The sequence below is a fragment of the Seriola dumerili genome, unplaced genomic scaffold, assembly GCF_002260705.1.
Source record: "Seriola dumerili isolate Sdu_G_001 unplaced genomic scaffold, Sdu_1.0 BDQW01000493.1, whole genome shotgun sequence".
NCBI classification, from domain to species: Eukaryota; Metazoa; Chordata; class Actinopteri; order Carangiformes; family Carangidae; genus Seriola; species Seriola dumerili.
In genome coordinates, this window is record NW_019174748.1 from 629,169 (window position 1) to 646,976 (window position 17,808).

The 17,808-nt window shown below is 43.0% G+C and overlaps 1 protein-coding gene across 1 annotated transcript in view; it reads left to right on the forward strand.

Annotated features, from left to right (window-relative positions):
- The first annotated feature begins 5,495 nt into the window (after positions 1-5,495).
- LOC111235447 (sodium- and chloride-dependent creatine transporter 1-like) overlaps positions 5,496-17,808 on the forward strand; it is a 56,338-nt gene continuing 44,025 nt past the window's right edge. Inside the window, exon 1 of the mRNA XM_022763911.1 lies at positions 5,496-6,334. Within this exon, the coding sequence (XP_022619632.1) occupies positions 5,986-6,334 (349 nt within the window). The 5' untranslated portion in view covers positions 5,496-5,985. The remainder of the gene's footprint in view (positions 6,335-17,808) is intronic.

Genomic DNA, 17,808 nt, shown 5'->3' on the forward strand with positions numbered 1-17,808 from the left:
AGGACCTTCTACACACTGCCAGGTATTAGCTAAGACCATCTGGTCTCCCTCAGATATCAAAAAGTCAAGGCCACCTGCTCATTCCCAGGTGTAACATTGGACCACAGCATAATTTAAAACCCTCTAAGACTGTGGTCTGGAGTCTGGTATTAGCTAAGACCATCCAGTCTCCTTCAGATATTAGTTGCAGCCCTCCAAATCTTTTCCTGGAAGTCAAAACTCCTGTTCAATCCCAGGAAGTAGTCAGGACCGTGGCTTTAGTTACAGCCTTGTAGTTAGTGGTCAGGAGTCAGGACTCTCATAGACAAGGTATTAGCCAGGACCTTTCACTCCCTGCCAGGTATTATTCAGGGCCCTTCATTCCCTGTCAGATTTTAGTAGATTTTAGAGTACTCCACACAATGCCATGTGTGAAGGTCCTCCAGACCTTTCCAGGTGTTAGTCATGGCCTCACGTCATTTTGTCAAGTTTTTATAGGACAGTCCAGTCACTTCCAGGTAATAGACAGATCCCTTTTTTCTCTGCCTTCTTCCTGACTGACTGGGGATTTACTGAGAAGTGACTTTTAACTTCCTGGACTACAAACTGTATTGAGGAGTGTGTGTGTGTGTGTGTGTGTGTGTGTGTGTGTGTGTGTGTGTGTGTGTGTGTGTGTGTGTGTGTGTTTGCACACAGTGTGACTCAAGTTCAAGATATACATATGTCAAGATATAACAGTGACAACAGGAAATCAAGGACATGGGGGAGGGGGAGGAGGGGACTCTGGGTCCAGTACTGTCTCCAGGCGGACACCTGTAGTCCACTCTGTTAGTCCGCTGACTTTGACACCTAACTGGAGGTCTTCATAGGTTTCAGTTCCTGGTATTTGAGATCTGATCCTGGACCAGAGTCTGGTCAGGTCATCATGCTTTTCAGACTGACCAGGTCTAGCAGGGTCCTACTTCTGCAGGTCTAAGGTCTGTGTGTCAGTATGTCTAATGTTGGCTCTGTTCTGGTCTAGATCAGTCTGTGAACTCTGATCTCAAACAGGTTTTAATGTAAAACAAACAAACTCATTCAAGCTCTTCACAAAAGGTAGATCTGTGTCGTCAGCTTCAAAGGCACCTGTGTGGGACGTCTCACCTGTGCTGCTGTCAGTCAGACTCCTGCAGGCTGTTTCATGTCTTTTACTCTCACTGTCTCTGTCTCGTCTCTCGACCATAAAGACCTGATTGATGTAGAGCTGCTGAGACGCTTGTCCTTCCAGCAGCTTCTCCATCTCTGCAAAGGACTTCTGAAGCTCCTCCCTGACCCAGGTCAGAGAGGAGACAGTCCTGGTTCCAGACGTGTTCAGTTCTTGTTCCCACTGTTCTCCTGGGAACACTCGGGGCTTTTTGTCCTGATCTCTGTCTCACCACAGTTTGATCACAGAGGTCTACAGAGAGTCTTTATAAATTCTGTTCACTCAGATCAGTTCACCACAGGTGGACAGAAAGGGACTGAAATGTGACGGTTCAGAGTAAATGAGAGATTTAAGTTTTTGATTTAAAAATTTAGCAAATCTAAAAACAGGTTTTTACTTTATGGATTACTGAGCAAAGATTAATCAGAAGAAAAGTAATTTGATCCATTTACAATAAAATCAACACCACAGTAATATGAAGTGGTCTGAACTCTGTCCATTGAAAACTATTTCCTGCCCACAGTCATAGAGAGGTGCAGTGTGTGGTCATAATGCAAGGTGCGAAGTGCAGCGATGAAACCAGGACGGGTAAAGGTGAAGTGACTTGGAACATGGTTTAGAAATCAAATTATTATTGGACTGATAAATATCACATACTGTCAGTGCTCAGCATGTTTATCCCTCTCATCGTCCGATGACAGCCGTAAACATGAGAATCTGTTCATTTGCTCCCATCCATCATGTACGGCATGTACACAGTTTTATAACACGCCACTGAACAACACAGCAGATGTGTGTGAGTTAAATCATCCTGTGTGTCTGTGGTCAGTTCAACCTCATGGACAGTTTCACCAGTCAGTTACCTACAGTGGGGCAGAGGTGACAGGTTAGACAGACAGCGGTAGCAAAGTCTACACACAGTAACACAAGACATAAACACAGGTTACGGTCTGAACTTGGTACAGGTGTTTCGTGGCTTATGTTGTTTACATATAGACATTTTGTATTTTGTGTTTGTGTGTGTGACAGGAGTTCACTGAACTCACTGTCATGTTGATGAAACAAGTTTGTGACATGGAGCATTATCCTTATCCCTTTAGAAGATGGTAAACTGTGGCCATGAAGGGAGGAACATGGTCAGCATCAATACTCAGATAGACAAATCTTTTGAATGAATCTTTTAATGAACTGATTCTAGTGACTCAGGACGCTGAAAAGAAGCTTTTGAACATCATCATGATGATGATGATGTTCATGATCATCATCATCATCATCATCATCATCATCATCACAGACTCGACCAGATAAAGAAAGACGGTCGTCGTCCTCTTCTTCTCATCTGCTCTGTAGTCCTCATAAAACCAGACCTTGAGGTCGTGTTATTCCAAATCACCTTGGTTACATGTCTGCCTCATTACCAAGTCCTTGATCTGGTGATTGATGAAAGTGAACAATGACAGGATGTGGTCTGTCCTGAGGTCCAGGTCTGGCTGCAAGACTGTGGTGAGCTCTGTCCAGCAGCTTCAGAGGACAAAGTGTGAATGTTCACTCTCCTGATCCGTCCGTCTGACATGGGAGAGTTTAGATTCCAGTTGTTGTCTTCGCTCAGTGAGGATATGAAGCCTCAAGATGCTCCAGGTGCTGACCGAACCTCCTCCACATTAGACTGGAGTTACACACTGTCCCTGGCCTGAGACTACAACCTGGATCTCGTCCAAGCAGGTCGAAGATGTATGTCCCTGTTATGCTAGCATCGCTGCTAACGCTAGCGGTGGAGTTCTGTGCTGTGGAGTCCCCGTTGGCTTGTTTTCAGGTTTAGACCTATTCTCTGCTGCTGTGTTGCTGCTGTCGTCAATAAAGATTCAGACAGAAAAATAAAGTTTAAAAATTAAATAAAAACCAAAAAACTAAAAAATCTGTAATAATATATAATGAATGCAGTAAATGACAGGACACAGAGACGGAGAATATATGACTATTAATGATAAAAACAGGATGAATATGTAGAAAATGTCTTTATATTAACAATTTCTACTGAGACTGATAAAAAATGATGAGTCTGCAAACTGATTTGTAGGATATGATGATGATGTTGGGATAGTGTAAGGCTGAGTGGATTCCTCTAAAAGCCTTCCTCCCAGGGAGTGTCGGGGTCAGAGTAGTTCAGGTTCTTCCTCCCGTGTGTCATCAGTCAGGGTGAGAGTGAGGTCACAGAGAGGTCAGAGACTCCGCCCTCTGAAGGGGGACCAGAGGAGGTCACACATGTCCTCAGTGTTAATGCAGCAGAGCAGATACTTCACATCAGACTCTACTTTCCCTCTCTCTTCGGATTAAAACTGAGCTTTTCCAAGACTCCCTCCAGAGGGTGCAGATGTTGAAGAGTTTCAGTCTGTACAAGGAAAACTGAGACTTTACTCAACGTCGTCTCACTGAGGCTCGACTGTGTGACAGTGAAGAAGAACTTTCTGTCGTTGCTCACATTTTTTATGTATCAATACAACCCGTTGCTGTCAGTCTCACCAGGTGTTGCTGTGATGCAGTTTGTTACTGAAAAGAGGAAGAAGAAGACGAAGAAGAAGAAGAGCTTTAGCTGTTTTGTACTGTTCAGGTGTTTCACTGTAGCCTGAGTGAAATCAAACACAGTTCTACTTCACAAGCTTTGATTTTTTTTACTGCTGACCTTTTCATTTAAAACAATTTAAGTTTTCTTTCACCGGACCTGAGCTGCTGACGTTTCAATATAAACCAGAAACATGGTGGAGCTCAGTGTCAGCCCTGTGATAGACTGGCACAGCACAGGCTGGCAGACTGGCCTCTTGCCTAATGCATGCTGGGGCAGGCTCCAGCACCCCCCATGATCCTGCCTGGGATAAGTGAGTATAGATAATGAATGAACAGCAAATGCACATGTTTAAAAAAACAACCTCCTTCAAGTTCCTCTCTCCATTTTTAATTCCTGATCAACTCTGAGGACAGGATTCAGTCCACAGCTCCAGCCTCTGCCCCCCCCGCATTCATTCCAAGTCAGCTGAGTTATTTAGAGTGGATGGATCGATGGTCAAAATCTACATGGTCTAATTCTACGTCCCCATCAGGGTCTGCAGGTGGTTTCTGTCCACAGTGGAACACCTGGACAACATGACAACAGTCTAATCTCTGGAGCTACCTGGAGCTACCTGTCCTTATCAGACCTGGACTCCAGTCAGTGAAACCAGACTGGAGGCGTGGCTTAGAGACACTTTGACTCAGCCATTTAGAGAAACATCAGCTGATGTGAACCAGGCCTCACAACAAAAATCCACCTTCTGGAGTGGTCCAGTCAGAGCCCAGACCTGAATCCAGTAGAGATGCTGTGGACTGACTGCAGAGAGAGAGAAAGAGAGGGGGAGCGAGAGAGAGATGGGGGAGGAGGAGTTGGAGAGAGGGAGGGAGAGTGGGCGGGGACTGTGACGTAACAGTAAGCAGCCGCTTCTCCTTTTAAAGCCGCCGGTCGGACGGACAGACGGACCGCAGCAGGACTTTAAAAACCTCGGAGCACCTCTAACGGGACATTTGACAGCAGCAAGGACCGGGACGCGTTCAGGTCCATTTTTTTCTCTTCTGTTCTCCTCCTCGGATGGAGCTGCAGCAATTCCTCCACAGACTGCACCGCCCGCCCGCCGCCCGCCTCCGGGACTGAAGCTGCCCGCCGTTCGGTGTCCTCCCCCCTGACAGAGTGATCATCGCGGGGTTGTCGTCCTCTCCGTCCTCTCTGTCTTCCAGCAGGCCGCCGTCTCCTCCGTGACTCTCTGTTCCCATGCGATTCTTCAGACTCACATTCAAGTGTTTCGTGGATTGTTTTTGAAGGTCGCTGTCCCAGTGTCGGTTTAACTTCCTTTATTTTTATTTTCACCTTTTCTATCTTATCATTTCCTCTTATTTTGGATTCGAGAAAGAAATGTCTCCCGATTATTATTAGATTATTCAATTTGTGTCCTTCATTCAATCTGAGTTCATTGATCTGGATCAGTAAATAAAAGAACAGATTCTGGATCCACCGCTGCTGCTGAAGAAGAAGAATTATATTCATTGTAATTATTACTGAGCAGGAGGACAGAGACAGACAGAGACAGAAAGACAGGATAACGGTGGGAGCAGCAGAGATCTTGAAGCGGTGTGACTGGGACGGGGAGCTGCTGCGGACTGACTCATCTGTTCCTGACTGCTGGACTCAAGGTGAGGACGGACCTGATTCTTGGACTAGAACAAGAAGAGAACTGAGTCTTTAAAGAGGAAAAAAGGAGCGAAATTAAAGGGAAAACTGAGGGAAAGGGGAAGTGGATCTGGACTGAAGCTGACTGCTCCTCCTCTGACTGGTTTCTGACTGGTAGGCTATCTGACTGGTATCTGACTGGGTATTGGGACTCTGAAAGCAGGAGCTGAGGTGAGTACAGATCCTGGGACTGAGAGAAGCTCATAGAGACAGAAAGCAGCGAATCAAAGGGAGAAGAGACTGAGGTGAAACAGTGCTGACTGTTTCTGCTCCTTTACTGACTGGTTTTCACTCAAACTTTTTTAGGACTAAAAGAAGGAGAGAATTCATCCTAACCTGCAAGACTCAAACAGCCAGTGCAGACTGCTCCTTTACTGACTAGTTTGTTACTGGTTTTTAACTGGTGGACTGGTTTCTGGGGTTAGTCTAGGTGCAGGACCAGACCAGATTCTGTAGGACAGAAACAGAACAAAAATTTGCAGGATTTAAAGGGAATCCAAGAGAGACTAGGACCCCTGACTGACTGGTTCCTGACTGGTTCCTGACTGGTTCCTGACTAGTTTGTGGACTGATGGAGGAGCAGGCCCTGCCAGCCTCCTCCTGCTCTCTGGTCCTCCTGGAGGAGACCAAGAAGAACCCCCTCATCCTGTCTAATGGCGGCGGCGGTTACCCTCCCGCGGCCGCTAACGGCAACCTCCCACTGTCGACGGCAGTGGCGGGGTCCGGCAGTGGCGGCGTGGTCGGTGGTGCTTGTGCCGGCCCGGACAAGAAAGGAGTCGTGGTCTCGGGGGCGGGACCAGGGTACCAGGAGAGGGAGACATGGACGCGGCAGATGGACTTCATCATGTCCTGCGTCGGCTTCGCTGTGGGACTCGGCAACGTATGGAGGTTCCCCTACCTGTGCTACAAAAATGGAGGAGGTGAGGCAAGACACACACACACCTATACACATATATAGGCCTACACCTGCAGGGAGCAGGTGCAGAGAGCTCAGGCCCCGCCCCTTTCCTAGCTGAAGCCCCGCCCCTCTCCTATCAGCCTGTTTGTGGTTTGTTTCTGTTCCTCAGTGTAAGTTGTTAAGTGTAGCTAACACAGTTTCTTACTGTGAGCTATCAGGAGAGGTTGTTGTAGGCTGAGCTGCAACAATTTTTATTGATTAAGAAATTAATCTGCAACTATTCTGATAATCAATTAATTGATTCAGTGAAACCAGTAAAACACATTCACATTTAATTCAACTAAAAAGCTTTCCACGTTCTACTTATCTTAGAAACACCATTTCCCATAAGCCCCAGAACAGCCTAGTAGACTGGAGAGGGGGTGGGGCTTGAGTCATGAAGGAGCGTGGTTTCTATTTGCAGTGAAATATTAATATGTGAATTAGAGTGGACAGCATAATGATGAAATGATAGTTTTGTATTATTGATGATTGTGCTATTGATCAGTGCCAGCAGTGGTTTCAACTCATCAGTTTTCATTACAGTGTGTGTGTGTGTGTGTGTGACAGCAGCCTCTGAATGAGTTGTGAGTACAACACTGATAAGTCACACAGTCAACTCTGTGTGTCTTATCAGTGTTGTACTCACACTGTGACACCTCTGTGTCATAAGGACGACTTGTTTTAATGCACCAGCCTCATTCTTTATCAGCGTTTTTAACCGTCAGACACATCATTTATTATACATCATATATCCATCCTAACACATCATATACAGTATGATATGTGGGACCAACCTGTCCTACATCATTAACCTTTTCATTTCCCATCACACATCTTCATTCAGCTTTTCTCACCTGCTACTGTTTCTCCTTTATCTTTCCCTTTTATATAAATGTTTTTAACTATCGCATCCCATATGTAACTTGTGTGACTCAGCTGCTACACATACATACATAGATACAGTATCTATAGGTCCCATCCTATATCTTTGTTTTTGTCCACTAACCTGACCGTTTGTCCGTGTCCTGTCTTATATCCTTCACTATATTCCTGTGGGTCCCTTCCCATTTCTTCTTCTTCCCTTATACTATATCTTTTTTTTTCTGCCCATATCGATCCCATCCTGTATCCACCTTTACCTCCATCTTGACCCTGTATTTCTGTGTAACCCTAACCAGCTCCGTTCTTCTGATCAGACCTGTCAGTGTTTACTCTTCATCCATCTTTACTTCACTGTTCTTCATCCTTTGCTCTTTCTCCTCCTGTATCCACCCCGTCTACACAACTGTACCCATTGGCTCATCTGAACCTAATCTCACCAAATCCCTTATTTTACAATATTTGTAGGAATATTTTTATCTCATAAGTTTCTTTACTAATTCCAACCCCGTCCTACGCCCTGCCTTTACAATTTAAACTCCTACTTTCACAGTTTATACTTAATTTAGACTAAAACTTTTTTTTTTTTTAAATCTTGTTTCTAATTTCTCTCCTGTCTTACATTAATTGTAGGAATATTTTCTCTCATAGTTGAAAACATTTCTTTACTCTTGATTTTCTTAGAAACAGAATAAGAAGAGACAGGACAGGACTGATGATGGAGGACTTTGTGACATCAAAGTATTTAACAGCCGAGAGAACAAGGGGAAACGTGTGTTTCTAAGTGCAGTTTTATCATTGAACCTGTTCTCAGTCTGAAGTGTATCATTGACCACAGATGTCACTCATTCACTCACCGCAAACAGAGAGAAGAAAGAGCAGAAAATTCTCCTCAATGTAGACACTGAAACACAAAATGTTTGGGAAGATTAATCAATAATCACTAATAATATCTGCTGCTTACTGTCTGTTGATCCATTAATTGTTTCAACTCTGAATTCTGTGATTAATTGAATAGATTAATCAACAAAGACATTTTCAAGCAGAAGTACTAAATATTTCCTCGTGTCTACGTCTTTGGGTGTTGGAGAGTTGTTCAGAGAAAACGAGACATTTGGAGACGACCTGTGATTTGTCTGTTTTCTCTCACTGACTGAAGAAACAGACGGTTAATGTTATAAAAAGTAGAAATGTTTTGTGGAGCAGCAGTGAGGAGGAAGAGGAGGAGGCGGAGTCACTGCAGGAGGTTTCATCACTTCACTGTCTCTTTTCAAACTGAACTTCACCAACGGAGACAAACTGCTGAGAGAGACAAAGCGAGGGAGAGAGAGATGTTTCTTCTTCTCACCTGAAAAGGTCTCGTTCACACAGTCAGCCAGTTTGAGCTGGACAGAGGAGGGGAGGGGAGAGGAGGGAGGCGAGGAGGGGAGAGAAAGGTCTGGATGTTCACACAGAGAGGAGGAGGAGGAAGAAGAGGGCGACTTGTGTTAAATCACTGAGAATCAAGAGAAAAGGTTGAGTTCTCACAGATAGTGATGTCCTGTGTAAAGGTTACCTCCTTCACTCCGACTCTGCTGCTTCACACCTGATTTATCAAACAGGGACTGAAGCCAAACTCTGAGTTTAAAGGAGCATTCTGCAGTTTCTTCTTCTTCTGTGGCTCTGACAGCCAGTCGGTCCAACACTTCTGTTCAGACCTTCATGTTCCCCTGGGGATGAACTGCAGTAACTCTGATGATCCTCCGACGTTTCCTCTAGCGCCACCATCAGGTCACATTTTAAATTGTACACTGCTTTGGTTTATAATAATAACACAATAATAATAATTAGTGTTAATAGTAATGAACACTAATAACACAACAGTCTTGGTAAAATTAAAAATAAAACGTAATAAGCATAACTTTAAATATTGAGTTATGCATATAGATTGAACTGATTATAGACAAGAATTAGAATAAGTTGAGTAATATACACAAATAAAAATAAACAATAAAAACAAAATAACTAAAAAATAGGTAAATAACTATAAATAAATAAATTACATACAAGGCAATATACCTGTATATATGTATGTATGTATGTGTGTATATATATATATATATATACATACTGTACATGTCCACATACATGTATACATAAGTAAAAATCATAGGCGCAGTATAATTTATTCATCCTATTTTCTTTCCTTGTTCATAACCACGATCCCCCAGCTGCAGAACAAGTTACAACTTATCATGGGGTGGTTGTGGTAGCGCCAGTCCCTGTCCAATCACAGGCATCTGCACAATCAGGTCATTCATGAAATTTAAATAGACCCCTTCACTTTTACCTGAGGGAGAATACCTGTGATGAAAGATCAAAGTACAATAAAAACATTTTTTTCTATAATTTGTTCCCTGCTGTTCAGTCTCTCTTCATCAGGCCTCATAACTCAGACTGTGACAGTGACACGGTTCATACAGAGACACAGACATGCACCGTTCACACCACTCCAATATTTACATTAGGATGGAAAACATAATATATAATATACTGTGTGTGTGTGTGTGGTATAAACATACCAGCCTTTACACAACAGACACACTAACTGATCTCCGTCAGCTCAGTGTGAGGTTCCAGGGGGTCCTGGAGGAGGAGTCATGGTTCCTGGAGGAGGTTCCTGCAGTCTTAGAACTGTTAGCATTGTCCTTGAGGAAGTTATGAGCGTCCTTGAAGGGTCACAGTTTTCATGCATCCTTGAGAAGGTTCCTGGGGCTGTGCGGTGGGTGACAGTCCTTGAGGCAGGTCACATGTTCAGTGTCTATGGACGACCCTCTCCACAGTGTTCATGTACATGTCGGTGTCCTTGAACGCATCGGCAGTCCCTGCTCTCAGCTGCTTCACTACAACAGTAACACTGAGTTTCAGTCAGTCTCGTGACCTTTGACCTCAGCTCCAGGTTGCAGAGCCATGACTTGTGGTCTGACAGTCCACGTGTGTGACTGTGAATAATTTCCTTTTATGGAGAGATTTATGAAGCAGCTGCTTATCTTACATCATCTGATATCATACCTGTTCACCCGTTGTCCTTCCTTTCCTTCCTCCCTTCCTTCCTTTTTCCTCCATCCTTGTCCTCTTCCTCCCTCCTCTCCAAAGAGTCACTCAGATTTATTATCCTGCAGAGTGTGTCTATGTGTATGTGTGTGTGTGACTAGCCTGTCCTTGGCAGGGTGACTGCAGTAGTAACACACACACACACACACACACACACACACACACACTATGAGTGACTCTCTGCCTCACTGATTATAAACTGACCTGCGGCTCAGTCTTCATCTTTCAGAGATCAACTGTGTCCTTGTGCAGTTACTCTGTGTTTGTTCTTGTGTCTTGTGAGGACACATCGTTCCCTCGTCTTTAACAGTGAAGGTCAGACTCAGGTTCATGTTCACTAAACACGCTCTTGGCTCTAAAATGATGATGTGATGACATTTCATATCCAAAAGGTCAGAGGTTAACTTCATTGTGACATCATAATGTTCTGTAGAAACACTACTGGTCATTATTCATTGCTGAAACTCAGGAGCAGAAGGAGAGACTGAGACCGGGTTTCCTGTAATGTGATTGGTTGGTAGAGGAAACAACCGCGAGGCTGGAAATCTGGTTCTTTGTGACAAATTAAGAGCAAACAGAGTTTAAGAGAAAAGTTGAAAATAAACTTAATTTTGTGTATTTTCCCGTTTTATTTTGAGTCTTATTATCTCGTGGTCCTTTGGATTTTGTCGCCCACGGTCAGGAACTGGACTCAGTGAGAAACCTCATTAAGTGTAGAAGAAGAGCTGGTGTTTATTTAACACTAACAAACAGTGTGGTCACAGTATTTGATTTTTTCACACATTTGCTAAATTGTGACACAGATATCAAAAAATATTCTTTATGTATGCAACAGTGTGTCTTCACGTGTGTGTTAGGTTTCCTCTTTATTCAAAGAGAGTGGGGGGACCAGTGTGTAAACATCAACACCCCTCACACTGATGGACGTCATCACGATCGTTCTTGAAGAGTTTCCTTGAGAAAGGTCCGGGGACTTCTAAATTGTTTGTTGTGCATGTTTTTTGTTTGTTTTTTGTTTTGCAGCTGATTGATCTGGTCAGAGCTGATCAGGTGATTGACAGCTGTCAGTCTGACACTCTGATTGGTCAGTTCAGGCGTTCATGCTTCAGGCTGTTAGAGTCAGGGTCAAAGGTCAAGGGACATATACAGTTTCATGACAGTGTGTGTGTGTGTGATTTGATCGGCTGCCAATTGTGACATCATCATCCCTCTCGCCACGTGGACCAGAGATTAACAGGAGTGGCCTGTAATCTTTTAATCCTGTTGACAGACCTCACTGCTCCTCTCCTCTCCTCTCCTCTCCTCTCCTCTCCTCTCCTTTCCAAAGAGGTTCTGTGGTCCATGAGATGGTTCCCAAAGCCCCGGAAGATGTTCCAGGCATCTTTTGAAGGGTTCCAGGGGACCTGGAAGAGGTATTAAACTTCCACAGGATAGAAGTGAATACAGCGGTCCTTGAATAGGGCGACTTGGTCCTTAAAGAGCCATCAAAAGTTCTAGAGGGGTTTCCATTATTCCTTGAAAATATTCCAGGGGTACCTGGAGTCCTGGAGGAGGTTACATTGTTATTTGTATTAGGGGTCTTTGAAATGTTCCAGGGGGAGGGAAGAGGTTACACTGGTCCTTGAGAAAAGGTAACTGGTGTGTATTTGACTGACGTGTGTGTAGGTTCAGCTCAGTCTGCAGATCAGTCTCAGTAACTTCTGCATCATGGGTTTGTGTGTCAGAATGAAACTATATGATTCAGCTCAGATAAGCTTCAGTCTGGTGACAGCAGCAAGGTTCGGATGTGGTGGAGTCGTAGTTCTCACTGTGGTCAAACGGGGGACGTTTTGTCTGAGTATTGTATTCGTTTTGAGTATTTCCTGTTCTCAGATCACTGAGAGTTAAACTGAACACATCAACCTGTCTCTGTCCTCATCTTTGTACCGCCTCTCTCTCTTTTATTGACTCATGTCACTCATGTCATCCTGACCATCATTTCATCTCAGCCACAGTCACCGTCATGTTATGTAACTGCTGCTACACACAACCCTGAGTCAAACACAGGCTGAATATAAAGTGCAAAGTCAGTCCTGTATGGGTTCTCATTGAATAATCTTGTTGCATTAAATCACTGCATTAAAGGAATAGTTCACCAGTTTGTGAATGGGGAGTGATGATAATATAGAAACATGTAGTAATGTTGTATTTAACATGTTTTGTCTCACTGTTTAATCCTGACACATACAGAACTATATACTGTATAATTCTGGATTTTAAATTTGTCAGGACACAAGTCTGGTTCAGTCATTTCAGGTCTAAAGATACAGCTATTGTATCTCAGTTATTACTCTGTATTCACATAATTAGTCTGCTCAATGTGAAGTTTTACACTATTCAATATGTGTCTTAAATTTTGTAATGACTTATTATCCTCTGCACTGAACCCGATGTGGACAGTAAACACACTATCTATAATATAATAATATAATAATAATATCTGTGCTCACGTGGTAATAAAACGGATCCAGGTGACCTGGCAGATTGAATAACATTAGGTTAAAGTTCATTAATGAGGTTATAAATATCCTGATTCAGATTACATAAACATTTAATGTCTGATAAAAATAATGATTATCAAGCAGGCAGAGGTTCAGGGTTTGTGCAAGCCTTAAACTGGAGTTCATTGACCCCGACAGTGAGCTGCACAGTCATGTTTAGCACAGGTGAGCTAATCAGGCTCTCTATTCAGGTATGTGGGCCAGTCGATCCGCAGGCTGCCAGGATGAGCTAAACTCAGCTAAGCTAAGTTAGCAATTTGGCAGAAAGAGTTTGGTTGAGATCACTGAGGCTTTTGGCAGATGGATAGAGGGTTAGTTCTCTTCTGCTTTCTTTTGTTTCCCTGCGTTTGTATTAGAAACAATATTCCATTGTTTTATTGAATGATTGAAAGTTTATTGGTTTCATCTGTGATGAAACAGGATGACATTTACCTCTCCGGGTTTTACTACTTTTCTCTTAATATCTTTGGCTTTTGAACAACAAGACATTTAAAGAGACTTTGAGATCTTGTGAACTTTCTACAGTTCCTTATGATTTATAGTTCACATATTAAAAGTTTAAAGGTCCATATTTGACACTTTTCCTGTGTTTTATTGGAAGTGTTCCATAAGACATTGGGCTAATGATTTATGATTTGATTTGATTATAACTATACAAACTGCATACCCTGATTCTAGACCTGAAAAAGTTGGTCTATTAATTGATTATTTGACTGAATTTGACTGAAGTGACTGAAATTCACTGGTTCCAGCTTCTCAAATGTAGGATTTTCTCATTTTCCGAACCTTTATACATTTAAAGATGTCATGTGGGGTCAGGGAACATGTCTCACTATTTGCAGTCATTTTATAGACAGACCTATTTATAAATGAATCGAGAAACTAATCAGATTGACTTATCAATAATGAAAATGATCATTTGTTGCATTGTTAAAGATCCATATTTTACACTTTCCCTGTGTTTCATTAGAAGTGTTGGTCCATAAGAAGATATAGTTGTGGTTTTAAAAAACCATTTCAATGTAGTTTTACTTCTCCTCTCTGAGGTTTCTCTCTGGAGCTCTGTAACAACAGGTCAGTGAGCCAATCAGAAGAGACCAGGCTCGGAGCCTCTCCTCTGATTGGCCAACTGTTTTATGAGTGATCCAATAGAAATATAGCAGATTTCAGGTAAACACTGAGAGAAACTAAATCTTGCAAGGTTGGATGGTGGGTCCAGGTGGGCAGGATTTGTAGCTTGGCTGAGAGCAGCGCCTGCTTTGTTGTGTCATCACAAAGTTGCAGAAATCCTGACGGCTCGTTTTAAGACTCAGTTTCTGAATACAGGCTGTGTGCATTTCTCTGTGGACTGAGCGCTTTGATACTTTCACAGTATTAATATTGAACCTAGTCCTGCTTTATTAATCAAAGAAGACATGGACACCTCACTTTATATTATATTTTCCAACAGAAACACTTTATCATAAGAGCCGACACTGGGTCCTTTAACATCAGCTGTCATCACTCTGTTTACAGTTGTGTCTGTGACAAATAAATCTTTGAATTCTAATTAAAGCTGGTTGGATCCAGTGTGGTGGAAGGTGTCCCTACTGATCCTGGGTCAGCTGGCAGCAGACCTGAGCGAGTCACGACGAGCCAAATATGTTACCTACAGATCAGGACACAAATTGGACTGAACCTTGTCACTGTTGTCACAACCTCAGACATTACAGCTGCAAAACATCTGCATCAGCAGCTGTAACCTTCACTACCAGTAAACAGCGTCCAGCTGAGGCTGATGGGAGCGTCATTAGTTCTGCAGGTGTTGGTCAAAAACCAAACAGCTGGCCAAGTGAAACTTTTGACCTGATGGTGGCGCTAGATGAGATGTCAGAGGATCACTGCAGTTATAAGGTTTCATCCTGAATCCCCCCTTCCCCTCAGAGAAAAGTGAAGAGAGATGAAATTCAATTGTTGATGATGATGATGATGATGATGATGGTCCTCTGTCATTAGCCCTGTTATCAGTCTGTCAGGCTCTCAGCCTGTCGGTACTTAGCCCAGTGACTTACCCCGGATTAGCCAGCTTAGCTAGCTAACTGCAGCGCTGCAGCTTAGTGGGCTAACTGCAGCCGCGGCTCTATTTCTGTTTCTGTCTCACTTTCAGCTCCGAACAAACCACGTGTTGGACGTGTTAGCTGACACCACTCAGGAAAGGATGATGCCCTTTTGATTCTTCACAGTTTCACCCGGAGTCTTTGTCGGTGTCAGTCCCGTCCTCATTTCTGTGATTCAACGTTTCTTTTTCCATTTGATTCCCAAACACTAAAGCAAAGACAACCTGATTTTAATAAACGGGCATGCCCCCCAACCCACCCACCCCCATCTCCAGTGTTAATTACTCCCTTGTGTATCCTGTTGTTGCAGCTCCTTGATGTTTCCAGACTGAAACATTGGAGCCACAGACTTGAATATTCAAGTTCATAATCTGTACATGAGGAAATATATCTGAGACCTCTAGAAACGTTGTGTTAAGGGGAATGTAGAATAAAGTTGTGTGGATTTGAATGTCACAGAAGTGAGGACGGAGCCTCTGCTGTTTGAGGAGTCAACAGTTGATGTGTGTTTCAATGTGTGTGCAGCTGACTGTGATGAGGCCATAGTACTCAGTAATCCCATCAACACTGAGTTAGTGACAAGCTAACAGCATTAACAGTGTGTGTGTGTGTGTGTGTGTGTGTGTGTGTGTATGTGTGTGTGTGTGTGTGTGTGTGTGTGTGTATGTGTGTGTGTGTGTGTGTGTGTGTGTGTGTGTTTGTCTGTGAGAGAGAGAGAGAAAAGTGGATTTTTATTGAGCTGCTGACATGGCTGCCCCCTCCCCCCATGTCTTTTCTCTCTCTCTCTGCAGTCGTGACTCACCAGCAGCTCATGTGTTTTCATGCTAGACGAACACACTGGAATACTGTGTGTGTGTGTGTGTATGTGTGTGTGTGTGTGTGTGTGTGTGTGTGTGTGTGTGTGTGTGTGTGTGTGTGTGTGTGTGTGAGAAACAGAGCAGTAGCAGCAGGCTAACCTGCGTACCTTTACTTGAGCTTACGTCATTGCTGACTGTGCCGTCATTCAGCTGTCAGTCAGCCGGCAGTCGTGTCTGTGTGCCTCATACATCAGCAGCCGCTACATGAGCTGCTTCTAAAGTGGCCTCCCTCACTTGGCACTGCGAGCTCTGTGTGTGTGTGTGTGTGTGTGTGTGTGTGTGTGTGTGTGTGTGTGTGTGTGTGTGTGTGTGTGTGTGTGCAGCCCGCAGGCACCATTATTATTATCTAAGACACAAAGAGTACCGGACTCTAACTGGCTGAAACATGGTCATTGTGTAAAAAAGACATGGCTCACCTTGAGTGATCCTCCACATATTGATAAAATCATCATCATCAATCAGTTCTTTCATGTTTATCAGGTTAGTTTATCTGGTCACTTAAATGCTGAAGGAAGCTGAAGCACCAGTCACGTTGCCGTGGTTACCTGCAGGTTGATGGAAGGTGGTTTGAGGGTTGACCTGAGCTGTGTTCAAGGTGAACACGTGTATGATTTTATGAGAATAGTGTAACATTTTGGACTTTAAAGGACAGTGACTCATTATCTTCATTGTCATTATGTAAGGCTGCAGCCAATCACTGTTCTCAGTATCAATACATCTGATAACAATTATCTTTAACAGCTGATTGATGGTTAATAAATAAAATGTAATAAAAAATGCCTCATTATTCCCTGAAGTCCATGTTCACATGTTCAAATTACTGTGTTTACCGTTATTTTGGCTTAATAAATAACTTTAATTACCAATCAGTTATCAACGAATCATTTCAGCCTTCGGGTGCTGGTTGGCTGGCTTGTACAGAAAGGATCAATGTACACTCATAATTCTGACTCAGTAATATTTTTGATTTTGTTAATGATAAAATTTCACGTGTTTTTTTTTTTTTTTTTTTTCGGACAGGGATTGGCCTCCGTAGTAAAGAAACAGAATTTGTGTTGTATTTGTTAAGTGTTGATATCAGTATAATTTACACAAACACATTTCATGAATACAACAAATTTAAAGTAAACCAAATTAAAACTGAATAAACAAATTAAACCTGAATCTTCAGAATTAACCCAGACTATATGAAATTAAACCTGAATAAACAAATTAAACCTGAATACATCAATTACAGCTGCTTTAGAAATCATGAATGTTGGATCATATGACAGTTGTTCATGATACACCATTGTAATGAATTAATGAATGAATTAATGAATGAATACTTCCTCTTCTTTTACTCTGAACTGGGGCAAGAGACATGAATGAACAATTAGGAATGCTCTCTCTCTCTCTCTCTCTCTCTCTCTCTCTCGCTGGTATTTTAATTGGTGTGATGGAGGGTCCACACACACACACAACAGGGGGTAACTGGGTCACAGTGCCACCAGGAACTGGTATGAATGGAATCAAACTGGAATGATACTGGGAGAGAGGAGGGAGGAGGGGGAGAGGGGGGGATGCTGTGTGCCAGGAGTTATATAACAGCAGCTGCCATTACACACTGAGCTGTTATACAAGGAGAGAGAGGGGACGTCCATTATGTTCATAACAGAAATAGACCTTTAATTTACTTATAATTGACTTAATGTAGAAACCATTAACGGAGCAGTGGATATCCCTGTCCCTTGATAGGCTGATTAGCGTGTCGGAATGAAAGAAACATATGTCTATCTATATCTACGTCCAATCACCGGTCACTATATTAGGAACAACCGTATAACAGCTTCTTGATCCAGTTATTCAAAAGATAAGGATCTCAGTTTCACGCATATGACAGACCAGGGCCAGGGAGGATGTGTGGTGAGAGCCACGTGTCTGGGGGTGTCTGAGGCAGCAAATAAAGTTTTTTTTGTTGCTGTTTGTCTGGAAATAGCTCCAGCACAT